General features: G+C 43.8%; 1 protein-coding gene across 1 annotated transcript in view; it reads left to right on the forward strand.

The window, feature by feature from the left end:
- Nucleotides 1-1,932, forward strand: part of LOC311236593 (growth arrest and DNA damage-inducible protein GADD45 beta-like) — a gene marked incomplete at its 5' end in the record, with an annotated part of 2,642 nt that extends 710 nt beyond the window's left edge. The window contains 2 exons of the mRNA XM_084324282.1: nucleotides 192-474; nucleotides 820-1,932. Coding sequence (XP_084180408.1) covers nucleotides 192-474; nucleotides 820-933 — 397 coding nt within the window. The 3' untranslated portion in view covers nucleotides 934-1,932. The remainder of the gene's footprint in view (nucleotides 1-191; nucleotides 475-819) is intronic.
- Between the last annotated feature and the right edge of the window lie 12,206 nt (nucleotides 1,933-14,138).

Genomic DNA, 14,138 nt, shown 5'->3' on the forward strand with positions numbered 1-14,138 from the left:
CGAGACAGGGGAGGGTTGAAATTGGACGAGACGAAATTGGGATGGGAGAAAATAGAAAAATGGGAGAAAAAAAGTAGATAAAAAAAAAAACATAGGATACTGATTGAAGTTGCAACGCTCCACAACAAGGAAACGAATATGTTATTTATTGCGTTCTCCCCCCCCCCCCCCTCTCTCTTTCCCCTCTGCAGCGACCCGGACAGTGTGGTTCTGTGCTTGCTGGCTACAGACGAGGAGGACGAGGACGACATCGCACTGCAGATCCACTTCACCCTCATCCAGGCTTTCTGCTGCGACAACAACGTCAACATCCTGCGCGTCTCCGGCATCAGGCGCCTGGCACAGGTCCTGGACGAGCCCTGCAGCGCCGCGGACATCAGGCGCCTGGCACAGGTCCTGGACGAGCCCTGCAGCGCCGCGGACATCAACAACGGCAACAACGAGCCCAAAGACCTGCACTGCATCCTTGTCACTGTAAGTAGCAGACTTTCTAGCAGAGAATAATACTGTTTTTATTGCTATTTTCTTTTAGAATACTGTTTGAGTCTTAATTTTTTTTTAAGAATATAGGACAGGCATATATAAGCATTATGCTTCAGTCTGTACCTTTTCAGTCACTGTAAAATCAAATATTGTTAAATGATTGTGTATATTGTATTGTGTGAGATGATGACTGAATAAACTACTACTACTACTACATTCCACTCCAAGCGTGCATCTTTTTTGTATAGTTTGCATTGGTTTGTGCAGCTTATTCTTCTTCCATTGTGAGTGAGACATATGCCTAACAGTGTTATCTTTGTATTTATTATTTTGCAGAACACACAGTGTCAAGCTCTGACATGCCAGGTGCTGCAAGACGTGAGCAGCTACTGTGAAGAGAGTCGCTGCAAGAACCAGTGGGTCCCTTATCTGGAACTGCAGGAGCGCTGAACCTCACGGTGAAAATGGCGTGAAAGCGATGAGAAGTTAATAAAAAGCTGTCCTTCTTCAGGGGAGGTGAAAGGCGTTCAGAAGAAGGGGGAATCCACAGCCGACGGTCACGGTACTGCTGCTGCTGCTGCTGGGAGCGGAAAGGTTCCGCCATGACGCACCGACCGGGCCAGCCCCTGTTGTCTTCCTCCGCAGAAAGGAGAGAGGTGTGGAACCAACTGTGAGGAGTAACGCTGCTGCGGGGCCCAGTATTGGGGCGTGAGGAGGGTGACAGCAGCGTGGGAACAACAGACTTGCAGTTCGGATGTTGCATAGCCTGGACTGGAGAGACGGAGGGCGACGAACTGAAAGGACACTGTATCACTCGGTATACAGACTCGAATCCGGGGCACAAGCCCCGTGCTACCGAAATGATCACTACGAAACTTTACCATATGTTTAGGTAGTGACAATTCTAGCTAGCTTAAAGTTACACACCGCTTTTCAGACTTTGGAACACATTTATTTCAAAAGTATGTGACTTAGCTGCGTTATTTCTAAACCTAGCTGCATTTCTGGCAGACGCTCTCTGATTGGCACTAACTGACGCTCTCTGATTGGCCACTGACGCCCAATCGCGTGACGAGCTGTGTCTTTGCCCATTTCCGCGTCGAACAGCCTGGCGTTCTATCGCCATGCTCTAAGACAAACTCTAACCTTAACCAACTTCGAAAGAGTGCCTAAGCTTAACCGTCGAAAGAACTTGCCGTCACGCTCTAAGACAAACTCTAACCTTAACCAACTTCGAAAGAGTGCCTAAGCTTAACCAGTGTAGAAACAGGCGTCGGCCAATCAGAGAGCGTCTTGCCAGAAATGCGGCTAGGTTTAGAAATAACGCGACTTAGCTACTTACCATGCAGCCATGAGGGACAGGGAGGCAGTGTCAATGCCTGGTCAAAAATGCAGGGGTGTGGCTAAAAACCAGGCTCAGCCAATGGACTAAAACTCCTGTGTTTCGGTAGTGACATGAAAACTAGGGACAATGTTTTTTTAGTATAGTTTTTTAATTAAAAAATTAAACCCACAATAAGTCTAAATCGTTCAACTTCTGTTTTTTGTTTGTTTTTTGATCCACTTTTTCTCCCATTTTTCTATATTTTCTCCCATCCCAATTTCGTATCATCCAATTCAACCCTCCCCTGTCACGAACGCTGTTTCTTGCCTCCCACAAGCCGGCTGCAATGTGGACTAAGTCATACATAGCACAAGTCCCCTCCGGTACTTGAGGTAACAGCAGTCGCATCTTTTCACCTGCGCAGCTCGATCTCTCAGTGTCGAGGAGTAACGCGTGGGAGGCTCACGCTGCCCCCGACACTTCCTGATTCTACTGCGCAGGCGCACCAACCGACTTGTAGGAGTCGCTTGTTCACAACGTTCGATCCCCACCCTTCAGTTTCCCTCCCCGTAATACGGCCAATGTGTATTACTGCGGACGACCAGCTAAACTGAAAACAATGTGGAGAGCTGGATTCGAACACGCGAATCCTAGCGTCTCCACACTGGTGGCGAGTGCCTTGCCCACTACACCACCTAGCCGCCCCTCGTTCAACTTCTGTTTAAACTTTATCATGAAGATCTTTGAAATTACACTATTGAACTAAATCTAAAAAATGTTTTAAGTGTTATTTACATACATTGAAATTTACATGTCAGGGTTTGGGACAGCTACTTCCCAATAGAAAGTACCCTATAAATGATGATTTTGTATATATTTAGCTCATCACAATATAATTTAATGCCGTGGGTTTAAATAGATCATAACATATTCTTAGTAAATATCTATGTCTGAATACTTAATTGTTTTGTTAAATAGTTTTTCTTGTTGTGGGACTGCACTTTGAACTAATTCGGTAGAATGCCCCATTTATGAAATGCAATGTGAATGAACTGAACTGCACAGCAACTAGATGCTATTAGTGATCATTCATTATCAGTGTGATGATCAGAGCAACAAATACCTATGGATTGATATTGAAGATGATGCATCAATTTGGATACAGCTACATAGTAGCTGTAGACGCCTATTCAAGAGGTTCAACATGGGACACAATGTTACACAATGTTTTATTTAATATATATATATATTTTCATCTTTGATGCAATGGAAATATGGATACATGAATTGTTATTTAATTTGAAGAGTTAATATATGACAGTGAAATGCATTGCTGAATACGGTGTATTATTTTAATAAATGATTGAACTGAATATTTTCTTCTCGAGTATTTCATACTAAAATGTGTGTGTGTGAGAGTGTGGTATAGGCAACTCGTGAGAGGGATTTTTTTGCATTGCATTTCAGTTTCCATGTCCATTCTTGGAATCCGACCTGCACATGGTTTGATGCCTGAGAAACTTGCTCAACAAGGTAATTAGTTTAGCATGTTCTATACAGCAGTAACCACACAGCCACTGGTTCAAATGAACTGGTCCCTGACACAGTGGGGGCCACAGCCAGTCTACCACGGTATAACAATGATATGCTGCTCCATGCCAGTCTCAGTGTTATGACATTACACCAACCGTGTTACTCCTAGAGGGTGAAATAACTCTAGACACCTTCAATACATACATACATACATACAATACATACATATATATAATACATATATTTAATTAATTCCTTATTTTTTTTGCATTCGACTGAAGGATTGCGTCGATGGCGTAGGTGGAACGGGGACGAGTGTCTGCTTTTATCTGAGTGCTACAGCCCAGACACTACGAGGCTTCAACAGCGTAGAGCGTACATCTATTTAATTAATTCCTTCTTTTTTTGCATTCGACTGAGAGATTGGCACTCGACTACGGCTCCTTTCGATCGATTAGTCGACTAGTCGAGGTCAGCCCTAATACATACATGCATAAATAAATACATACATAGTTGCAGAAAGGATTAGATCATGTAGAATGACAAGAGAAGCTATTTCTTTTATGAAAATTCAGAAAGTTGGCTCCCAATTTTTTTACACGCCAGAGTGGCTAAGTAGCCTCCGTAATTTACCAGCCAAAGACGAAATATAGACGCCATTGGCGCTCGGCGGGTGTTAATTTTGTTCCCTGCCCCCCAGGGGTCGGCAACCTGCGGCCTCGAGGCCGCATGCGGCTCTTTAGCCAATCAGCTGCGGCTCCCTGGCCAAAAAAAATAATAATTTAATTTTTTTTTTTTTTTTTTTTTTTTAGATCGATGTCATACTGTGACACTGAAATGAAAAAATATTTCATCAACTAAGATATTTAGTCAACAAAAGGCTTACCTGTATGCCTGATATGTGGTGCGAAATTTGCGAACAACGAAAAATGTACTTTTTATTTTATAGATTTTCCACAAATAAGGGAAGGACTCTAATAGAGCTGCATAGTTCAGGGTTTTATTTCAAAGTAGGTCTACAGATGCCAATGTTTTTTCTCCTTTTCTGTGTTTTATTTCAAAGTAGGTCTACACATGGTATTCTTTTTTCAAAGTGGACTACTTTCTATTTGATAAATGTTCCACAAATAAGGGAAGGACTCAAACTCCCGCCTACCTCTGGTCAATGGTCTCTAACTACACACCCTCAAGACCCCTACGCTCTGCATCTTCTGGCCGCCTCAGACCTACTCCTATCCAAGCTACCGGAGGGTCATCAAAGAGAAGCCGCCTATTCTCAGTCCTTGCCCCACAATGGTGGAATGAACTACCCACCCGTTAGGACAGCGAAACACGTCCAATCTTTCGCCGTCGACTAAAGACTCACTTCTTCAACCATTATCTGAAATGATAAAAAAAAAAAAAAAAAATCTAACCGTGACTAACCTTACTGTCATGCACTTGTCCTAACCTACTACTAACTAACCTACACTGTAACACGCAACACTTTGATAAACATTGTTACTCAGCTGATAGAGTTGTACCCTTCTTGCTGTCTTGTCGTACAGAACTTGTAAGTCGCTTTGGATAAAAGCGTCAGCTAAATGACTAAATGTAAATGTAAAATATACCTGAATAGTTCAGGGTTTTATTTCAAAGTCTGTCTACAGACACCAGTGTTTTGTCTCCTCTTCTGTGTTTTATTAAAAAATAGGTCTACACAGCCAGTATTTTTTCTCCTCTTCATAAGAGTTTGAGGTTTTCCTTTGTTATAACAGGTAAAAACAGCAATTAAAAAGTCAAAATATTTCTTTTTGTTGCTTTATAATCCCATTAATGCAACAAACTGTGTGCTATAAGTATAAAGTATAATAAATCGCAAATGACTTTGGGTATGCAATTGTCAGGCGTTTTATGGTAAATGTGGGGTATGCTTGGGGATATATAAAACATTATACACTGTTATCTTCATTTTAAGGGTAAATAGGTTGTGCGGCTCCCTGATCATTTTATTTTGTGGGACGGGGGAAAAGTGGCTCTTTTGATCGTAAAGGTTGCTGACCCCTGCCCTATACAATATAAAACATGGTATCAGTGGTTGGTTGCAACATTGCAACAACGCTGAAATGTAAAACCATGCAAAACACAAGGGTAACTTTATGAACGCTATTCTGTTTCTGACCGATATGAGCAAAACATCTACCGGTACGTCTTCTAGCATCTGAAACATCCACACACCCATCGCTCTCTGTTGTGACCTCGCTCTTGTCTTATGTATCTTTTTTAATGTAACATGTCTTCTCCATGTCCTGGATGCACGGGGGAAGGACTGTCCTACGTGTCTTTTAACTGGCCTACTGCGCTCTTGTTGGTGGGAGGAGTGACGATGAGTGGCGGGCAATGATGAAGGAGGCTCGGCCTGAGGACACGTGAGCCCCTAGCTGGGTGATGAAGGAGGCTCGGCCTGAGGACACGTGAGCCCCTAGCTGGGTGATGAAGGAGGCTCGGCCTGAGGACACGTGAGCCCCTAGCTGGGTGATGAAGGAGGCTCGGCCTGAGGACACGAGAGCCCCTAGCTGGGTGATGAAGGAGGCTCGGCCTGAGGACATGTGAGCCCCTAGCTGGGTGATGAAGGAGGCTCGGCCTGAGGACACGTGAGCCCCTAGCTGGGTGATGAAGGAGGCTCGGCCTGAGGACACGTGAGCCCCTAGCTGGGTGATGAAGGAGGCTCGGCCTGAGGACACGTGAGCCCCTAGCTGGGTGATGAAGGAGGCTCGGCCTGAGGACACGTGAGCCCCTAGCTGGGTGATGAAGGAGGCTCGGCCTGAGGACATGTGAGCCCCTAGCTGGGTGGCCTTGGACGTTTTTGTACATAATCATGAATTCCACTCCAGATGCTTAAATGCCCCATGTATTTTTCTCAACATGCATGCAAATTGATTGATTGTGCCATGTATTACACATCTACTTACTAAATAAATATTTCCAAACTGAAGTTATGCCATCTGCCTTGTTTATTTAAAAAAATATTTTCAATGTACATATTGTTATTACACATATTACTATTCTCCCACATTCCTGGTCAAGAATACTGGTCAGAATGAGTTTTTCTTTGGAACTGTACATAGCCATTTTGTTATTAAATTTCATAGTAAAATATCTACATCCTGTTCTGCAATGCACACTTTTTCGAACTGTATATAGTAATCTTTATTTTAGTCATCTTATTTTATTATATGCTAAATGTATTGTATTGTACTGCACACTTTTTCGAACTGTATATAGTAATCTTTATTTTAGTCATCTTATTTTATTCTATGCTAAATTTATTGTATTGCACTGGATGCAATCCTACCTGGAGGAGAGAGAACAGATGGTGGAGGTAAATGGTGCCCTATTCCCCCCCCCCCCCCCCCTCACAGTGAGCTGTGGTGTTCCACAAGGAAGCATACTAGGACCGCTACTGTTCCTAATTTATGCAAATGACATGTCATCAGCTTGTGACTGCAACTTGTTCCTGTTCGCGGACGACTCAGTGCTGGTCTCTGACAAGAACAAGTTACAGGTTGAAAAGACCCTCAGCTCGGAACTAGGCAAAATCTGCACCTGGCTCGCTGACAACAAACTATCATTACTGTAACTGAGGGGTTACAAAACCCTGACTGTATTAAAGATTGTGATAGATTAAACCACTGCTAATTATTATTATTATTACTTGCCAGAAAGTACAGTTATAATATGGCAGACACTCAGAATAATACGTAATTTAGAATTCATTTAGAATATTTATTATTATGCAGCAATTGTACAGAATGGGAATTAAGGTCGCGCTTGTATGGCGAAGAATATGAATAAAGTCAGTCAGTAGCAAAGTCAGTTGGAATGAATAATTCCTACGATGGGATACTAGACTAAACGCCGCCTGGCGTAGGATGGCAATATAGGGGGGCAAACGATGGTACCGCTGGAGACAGGGGGTGTCCTCCCAGAGATGTAAGCTCTGGAGGAAAAAAGAATGTTCGGATACTCAGTCTGTTCAATTGAAGAAAGGGGGTTCTCGTACGGAATCCAGTCCTTGTAATCCAAATGCTCAGCAGCAAAGCAATAGCTGTAATCCAATTGCCCGATAGCAATGACGATAGCCAGCCAGCTTCGGTCCTCGAAGCTAGCCCGAGGTAAGATCTTCAAGGTGGTTAAATCCAAACGACAGTGGGTATTAACGAGGCTCTTCTCCACGGTAGTACGTTCCACAATCACTATAATCCAACCAATACTGGTTCTGAAATCGCCGCCGTAGGTTCCAATATGCACATGTCCAGTAGGTCCAAGCCTAGGCCCTCCTCGTGTACTGGCACTGATTGAATTGATTGATTGAAAACTTTATTAACAGATTGCAGAATGGGTACAATACAGTACAGCTCAATACACACAATTGTTAAGGGGATGCAGACCAGAGAAAGACTTTCGTCTTGTTTACATCAGGGTCCCCCATTTTCAATTCATCAGGACATATATGACATACATGACATACAGATAGTCAGTACTGCTACATCTATACATTTATGACATACCAGATTTGCAAATACAGTACTGTTTGTGATACAGAAGGAGTCAGGAAAAGGGAGTATATACATTTGACGTAGAAACTGTACATTGGAGGAGGTTGGGTGGGGGGGGGTTGGGTACACTGGGATATTGACAACCATACTGGGTAATCTACATTGGAGGTGGTTGGGGGGGGGGGGGGCACACTGTATAAACAAGCAAAACTGTACATTGAGGGGGGGGGGGAGACACTGTACAAACAAACAAAATTGTACATTGGACTATTGACAAAACCATACTAGGTAAATGACTGTACATTGGAGGGGGTTGGGTTAGGATATTTACAGGGGCCAGTGTTGAATTGCAGTCTCCCGTAGGTGTCCCTTGAGAGAGGTTTTGAAAGTGGGTAGTGATCCACATTCCTTTACAGTTTTGGGTAGGGCGTTCCACATTGATGTGGCATAATTGCGAAACGTGTTTAGTCCCTTATTTGAGCCGAATCTGGGTTTAACATGATTTGTGGAGCTCCCTCTGGTGTTGTGATCGTGGTATTCACTGACCTTTGGGAAGTATTTTGACATGTACATGGGTACCTTGGTCGTGTAGTGTATCTTGTAGACCAGGCCCATTGCAAGTTGCTGTACTCTGTCGTCTACTCTAAGCCATCCTAGGTTGTCAAAGTGGGCAGGGGTGAGGTGGGTTCTAGGAGTAAGGTCAAGCAGTAGTCTGACCAGTTTGTTTTGAGATGTTTGTAATTTTGTTTTTAGCGCCTTTGAGGTGCTTTGGTACCATGAGGTGCAAGCATAGTCGTAGTACCCCTGAATGAGTGCTCCTGCCAGAGTCTTCAGGGTATTCTTGTTTACCAGAGAGGAGATCCGGTACAAGAATCGAGTTCGTTGGTTGACTTTTTTTATTACATTGGATGCCATTTTGTCACAGGAGAGATTAGCCTCTAGGATGGAACCCAGGTAGGTAATTTCATCTTTCCTTGTGACAATATTGTCACCCACTGTAACCGAGAAGCCGTCGGTCTTGCTGAGTTTGTTATTTGAACCGAAGAGAATGGACTCTGTTTTGCCCATGTGTAATGATAGTTTGTTATCAGCGAGCCATATGCAGATTCTGCCTAGTTCCGAGCTGAGGGTTTTTTCAACCTGTAACTTGTTCTTGTCAGAGACCAGCAGGGCTGAGTCGTCCGCAAACAGGAACAAGTTGCAGTCACAAGCTGACGACATGTCATTTGCATAAATTAGGAACAGTAGCAGTCCTAGTATGCTTCCTTGTGGAACACCACAGCTCACTGTGAGGGGGGGGGATAGGGTACCGTTTACCTCCACCATCTGTTCCCTCCCCTCAAGGTAGGATTGCATCCAGCTCACTGATAGACTATCAAAACCAATTGCTTTTAGCTTGTCAATCAGAATGGAGTGATTGACCGTGTCAAAGGCCTTTTGTAGGTCCAGCATGACCATGCCGCAGTATTTGCCTGCGTCCACCTCTTGTTTGATGTGGTCATTCAAATAGAGAAGGCATGTGTCAGTGGAGTGGGATGTTCTGAAGCCAGATTGGAATTCGTAGATTAGATTTTTTTCCGCTAGGTACTTTTCGACCTGTTCGTAGACTATTTTTTCCATGACTTTCGAGATGGAGGTGAGAATAGAAACAGGGCGGTAGTTGCCTGGGTCTAATTTGCTGCCCTTTTTGTGCAGAGGGGTCACCCTCGCAATTTTGAAGTCCTTGGGGACGTGTCCCTGTTTTATGGAGAGGTTTATTATGTGTGTGATGATTGGGGTGATGGCGGCTGCTGAGTCTCTGAGGAATTTGGAGGGGATGTTGTCATGGCCAGTGGCCTTGTTAGGTTGGAGGGCGCTCAGTTTATTGAGTACCTCATCTGTTGTTACCATTTCCAGCTTGAAGTCGTCCTTGCGGACCCCTAGGTTTTTGTAGTAAGCTACTATGTGTTCTACCCCATAAAGCCCTGAGTGGGAGGGTAGTTTGTTTACCAGTGTTGTGGCTATGTTTGTGAAGAAAATGTTTAAGTAATTGGCTACATCCAGCTTGTCTGTGATGAGCGTGTTGTCCGTTTTTATGTTTATGTTTGAGAATCTGGTTTTAAGTTTTTTACTGCATCCTAGTTGATTATTGAGTAATTTCCAAAGTTCACGTGGTTTGTTTTTGTTTTCCTCAGTTTTGTCATTGATGAAATTCTTTTTTGCAGTTTTGATCATGGAGTTTACGTCGTTTCTTAGTCTGTTTCTTTCTAGTTTGAGTTCAGTCACGTGGGCTTGGAGTTCACTGCTCGTGCTTTTGAAACCAAGCCATGTTTCTTCAACCAGTGTACCATTGAGTTCATCTGACCAGTCCAGACTCTCCAGTTCAAGGTTGAAGGCCTCGCTAGAGTAGGTTTTGAGGTCTCTAGATGTGACTGTTTTGTGGCAGCCAGCCTTTTGTTTTAGTTTTTTGCGGGTACAGAATATCATATAATGATCACTTAACCTGCATGCTATAACCCCTTTATTGGAGATCTTGGACTTGTCGGAGGTCAGAATGAGGTCAATGGTAGTCTGAGTTGATTCACATACATGTGTGGGTTGGGTGATTAGCTGGCTGAGGCCGTGCAGATCACAAAACCTACTGAATGACTTGAAGACGGGTGCATCTTTTCGTTGCATATCCGTGTTCCAGTCTCCAATAAGAATTTTGTCTACATCCTCAACTCCAGCTAAACACCCATCCAGTGTATCATAAAAGCCACTATGATCTGGCGGCCTGTAGACTGTGCCAACCAGTAGGGATTTCGCCCTTTCGAATAGGATTTCCACCCATACAGTTTCAATTGATTTATGATTCAGGTAATTTCTGTTGATGAATTTGGTGTCCTTGTGTATGTACACACAGACACCACCTCCATGTTTGTTCCTATCATTCCTGATTATTGAGTAGTTCTCAATCTCTATCTCTGGATCTTTTACAGAATCGTCAAGCTTAGTTTCTGAGAAGCACAGTATGTTTGCCTTACCATTTATGAATAATTGTTTGATTTCATCCAATTAGTTTTTTAAGCTGTTAATGTTAATGTGAAAAATGTTCAGTCCATTGGCGTTGGTTATTTCATTGATGTTGGCAGGTTCGAAGTATTGTTCGTTTGTGATCTGTTCCTCTGTGTGGGGCTGGGGGGCTTTGTTGTTGTGGGTGGGAAGGGGGGAGGGGGGGGTCGGGTCCCGCGCCGTGCTGGAACAACACTACTAAGTCCACGCACACTTGCTAAGGTTGCACTAGTTACTAAACGAACGAACTGCTGGGTAATGCCGCACACGAACGAACTGCTGTAACACGATTCACACTAAAATGACGACTCTTTACTTCACATTAAGCTAAGTCGAACTTGACGTTACTGCATTAACTCTGACACTTTTACTATTCACTTCGCACGTTAGGTTCACAACACTCTGTTTAGACGAACTGCTTCACACTACATTAGAATCACACATCACACTACTGCTGCTGCGCCTTCCACGATATATATACTTAAGTGGCTTTCTAGTGCCAAGCCTCAGCTCTCGTCTCGAATCAATGCGCCGGCACCAGGCATGTTCCAACATGCCCAGACTCGCCTTTGAACCTGACTTCAGGGGCGCGTTGTCTGGCGCCGAGAACGTCAAGGGCGTTATCCAATGAGGAAAGTGAATATTACTAGGATTCAAACGCAGGCTTAAAGGGAGATAACTCCACCATCTGTTCCCTCCCCTCAAGGTAGGATTGCATCCAGCTCACTGATAGACTATCAAAACCAATTGCTTTTAGCTTGTCAATCAGAATGGAGTGATTGACCGTGTCAAAGGCCTTTTGTAGGTCCAGCATGACCATGCCGCAGTATTTGCCTGCGTCCACCTCTTGTTTGATGTGGTCATTCAAATAGAGAAGGCATGTGTCAGTGGAGTGGGATGTTCTGAAGCCAGATTGGAATTCGTAGATTAGATTTTTTTCCGCTAGGTACTTTTCGACCTGTTCGTAGACTATTTTTTCCATGACTTTCGAGATGGAGGTGAGAATAGAAACAGGGCGGTAGTTGCCTGGGTCTAATTTGCTGCCCTTTTTGTGCAGAGGGGTCACCCTCGCAATTTTGAAGTCCTTGGGGACGTGTCCCTGTTTTATGGAGAGGTTTATTATGTGTGTGATGATTGGGGTGATGGCGGCTGCTGAGTCTCTGAGGAATTTGGAGGGGATGTTGTCATGGCCAGTGGCCTTGTTAGGTTGGAGGGCGCTCAGTTTATTGAGTACCTCATCTGTTGTTACCATTTCCAGCTTGAAGTCGTCCTTGCGGACCCCTAGGTTTTTGTAGTAAGCTACTATGTGTTCTACCCCATAAAGCCCTGAGTGGGAGGGTAGTTTGTTTACCAGTGTTGTGGCTATGTTTGTGAAGAAAATGTTTAAGTAATTGGCTACAACCAGCTTGTCTGTGATGAGCGTGTTGTCCGTTTTTATGTTTATGTTTGAGAATCTGGTTTTAAGTTTTTTACTGCATCCTAGTTGATTATTGAGTAATTTCCAAAGTTCACGTGGTTTGTTTTTGTTTTCCTCAGTTTTGTCATTGATGAAATTCTTTTTTGCAGTTTTGATCATGGAGTTTACGTCGTTTCTTAGTCTGTTTCTTTCTAGTTTGAGTTCAGTCACGTGGGCTTGGAGTTCACTGCTCGTGCTTTTAGTAAGCTTTGACTGACTTTTACGAAACTCAGAGCATTTTTTGTCTCTGGTTTTCATAGCGGCCAGTATTTCGGAGTGCATCCACGGCTCAGCGCGATTTTTTACCCTGGTGGTTCTTAGGGGGGCCATGTCGTTTAGTATTGTTGAGAATTTGGTTTTGAAACCAAGCCATGTTTCTTCAACCAGTGTACCATTGAGTTCATCTGACCAGTCCAGACTCTCCAGTTCAAGGTTGAAGGCCTCGCTAGAGTAGGTTTTGAGGTCTCTAGATGTGACTGTTTTGTGGCAGCCAGCCTTTTGTTTTAGTTTTTTGCGGGTACAGAATATCATATAATGATCACTTAACCCGCATGCTATAACCCCTTTATTGGAGATCTTGGACTTGTCGGAGGTCAGAATGAGGTCAATGGTAGTCTGAGTTGATTCACATACACGTGTGGGTTGGGTGATTAGCTGGCTGAGGCCGTGCAGATCACAAAACCTACTGAATGACTTGAAGACGGGTGCATCTTTTCGTTGCATATCCGTGTTCCAGTCTCCAATAAGAATTTTGTCTACATCCTCAACTCCAGCTAAACACCCATCCAGTGTATCATAAAAGCCACTATGATCTGGCGGCCTGTAGACTGTGCCAACCAGTAGGGATTTCGCCCTTTCGAATAGGATTTCCACCCATACAGTTTCAATTGATTTATGATTCAGGTCATTTCTGTTGATGAATTTGGTGTCCTTGTGTATGTACACACAGACACCACCTCCATGTTTGTTCCTATCATTCCTGATTATTGAGTAGTTCTCAATCTCTATCTCTGGATCTTTTACAGAATCGTCAAGCTTAGTTTCTGAGAAGCACAGTATGTTTGCCTTACCATTTATGAATAATTGTTTGATTTCATCCAATTTGTTTTTTAAGCTGTTAATGTTAATGTGAAAAATGTTCAGTCCATTGGCGTTGGTTATTTCATTGATGTTGGCAGGTTCGAAGTATTGTTAGTTTGTGATCTGTTCCTCTGTGTGGGGCTGGGGGGCTTTGTTGTTGTGGGTGGGAAGGGGGGAGGGGGGGGGGAGGGTCCCGCGCCGTGCTGGAACAACACTACTAAGTCCACGCACACTTGCTAAGGTTGCACTAGTTACTAAACGAACGAACTGCTGTAATGCCGCACACGAACGAACTGCTGTAACACGATTCACACTAAAATGACGACTCTTTACTTCACATTAAGCTAAGTCGAACTTGACGTTACTGCATTAACTCTGACACTTTTACTATTCACTTCGCACGTTAGGTTCACAACACTCTGTTTAGACGAACTGCTTCACACTACATTAGAATCACACATCACACTACTGCTGCTGCGCCTTCCACGATATATATACTTAAGTGGCTTTCTAGTGCCAAGCCTCAGCTCTCGTCTCGAATCAATGCGCCGGCACCAGGCATGTTCCAACATGCCCAGACTCGCCTTTGAACCTGACTTCAGGGGCGCGTTGTCTGGCGCCGAGAACGTCAAGGGCATTATCCAATGAGGAAAGTGAATATTACTAGGATTCAAACGCAGGCTTAAAGGGA

The sequence above is a fragment of the Notolepis coatsorum genome (assembly GCF_963971535.1).
Source record: "Notolepis coatsorum genome assembly, chromosome: 11".
Taxonomy (NCBI): Eukaryota; Metazoa; Chordata; class Actinopteri; order Aulopiformes; family Paralepididae; genus Notolepis; species Notolepis coatsorum.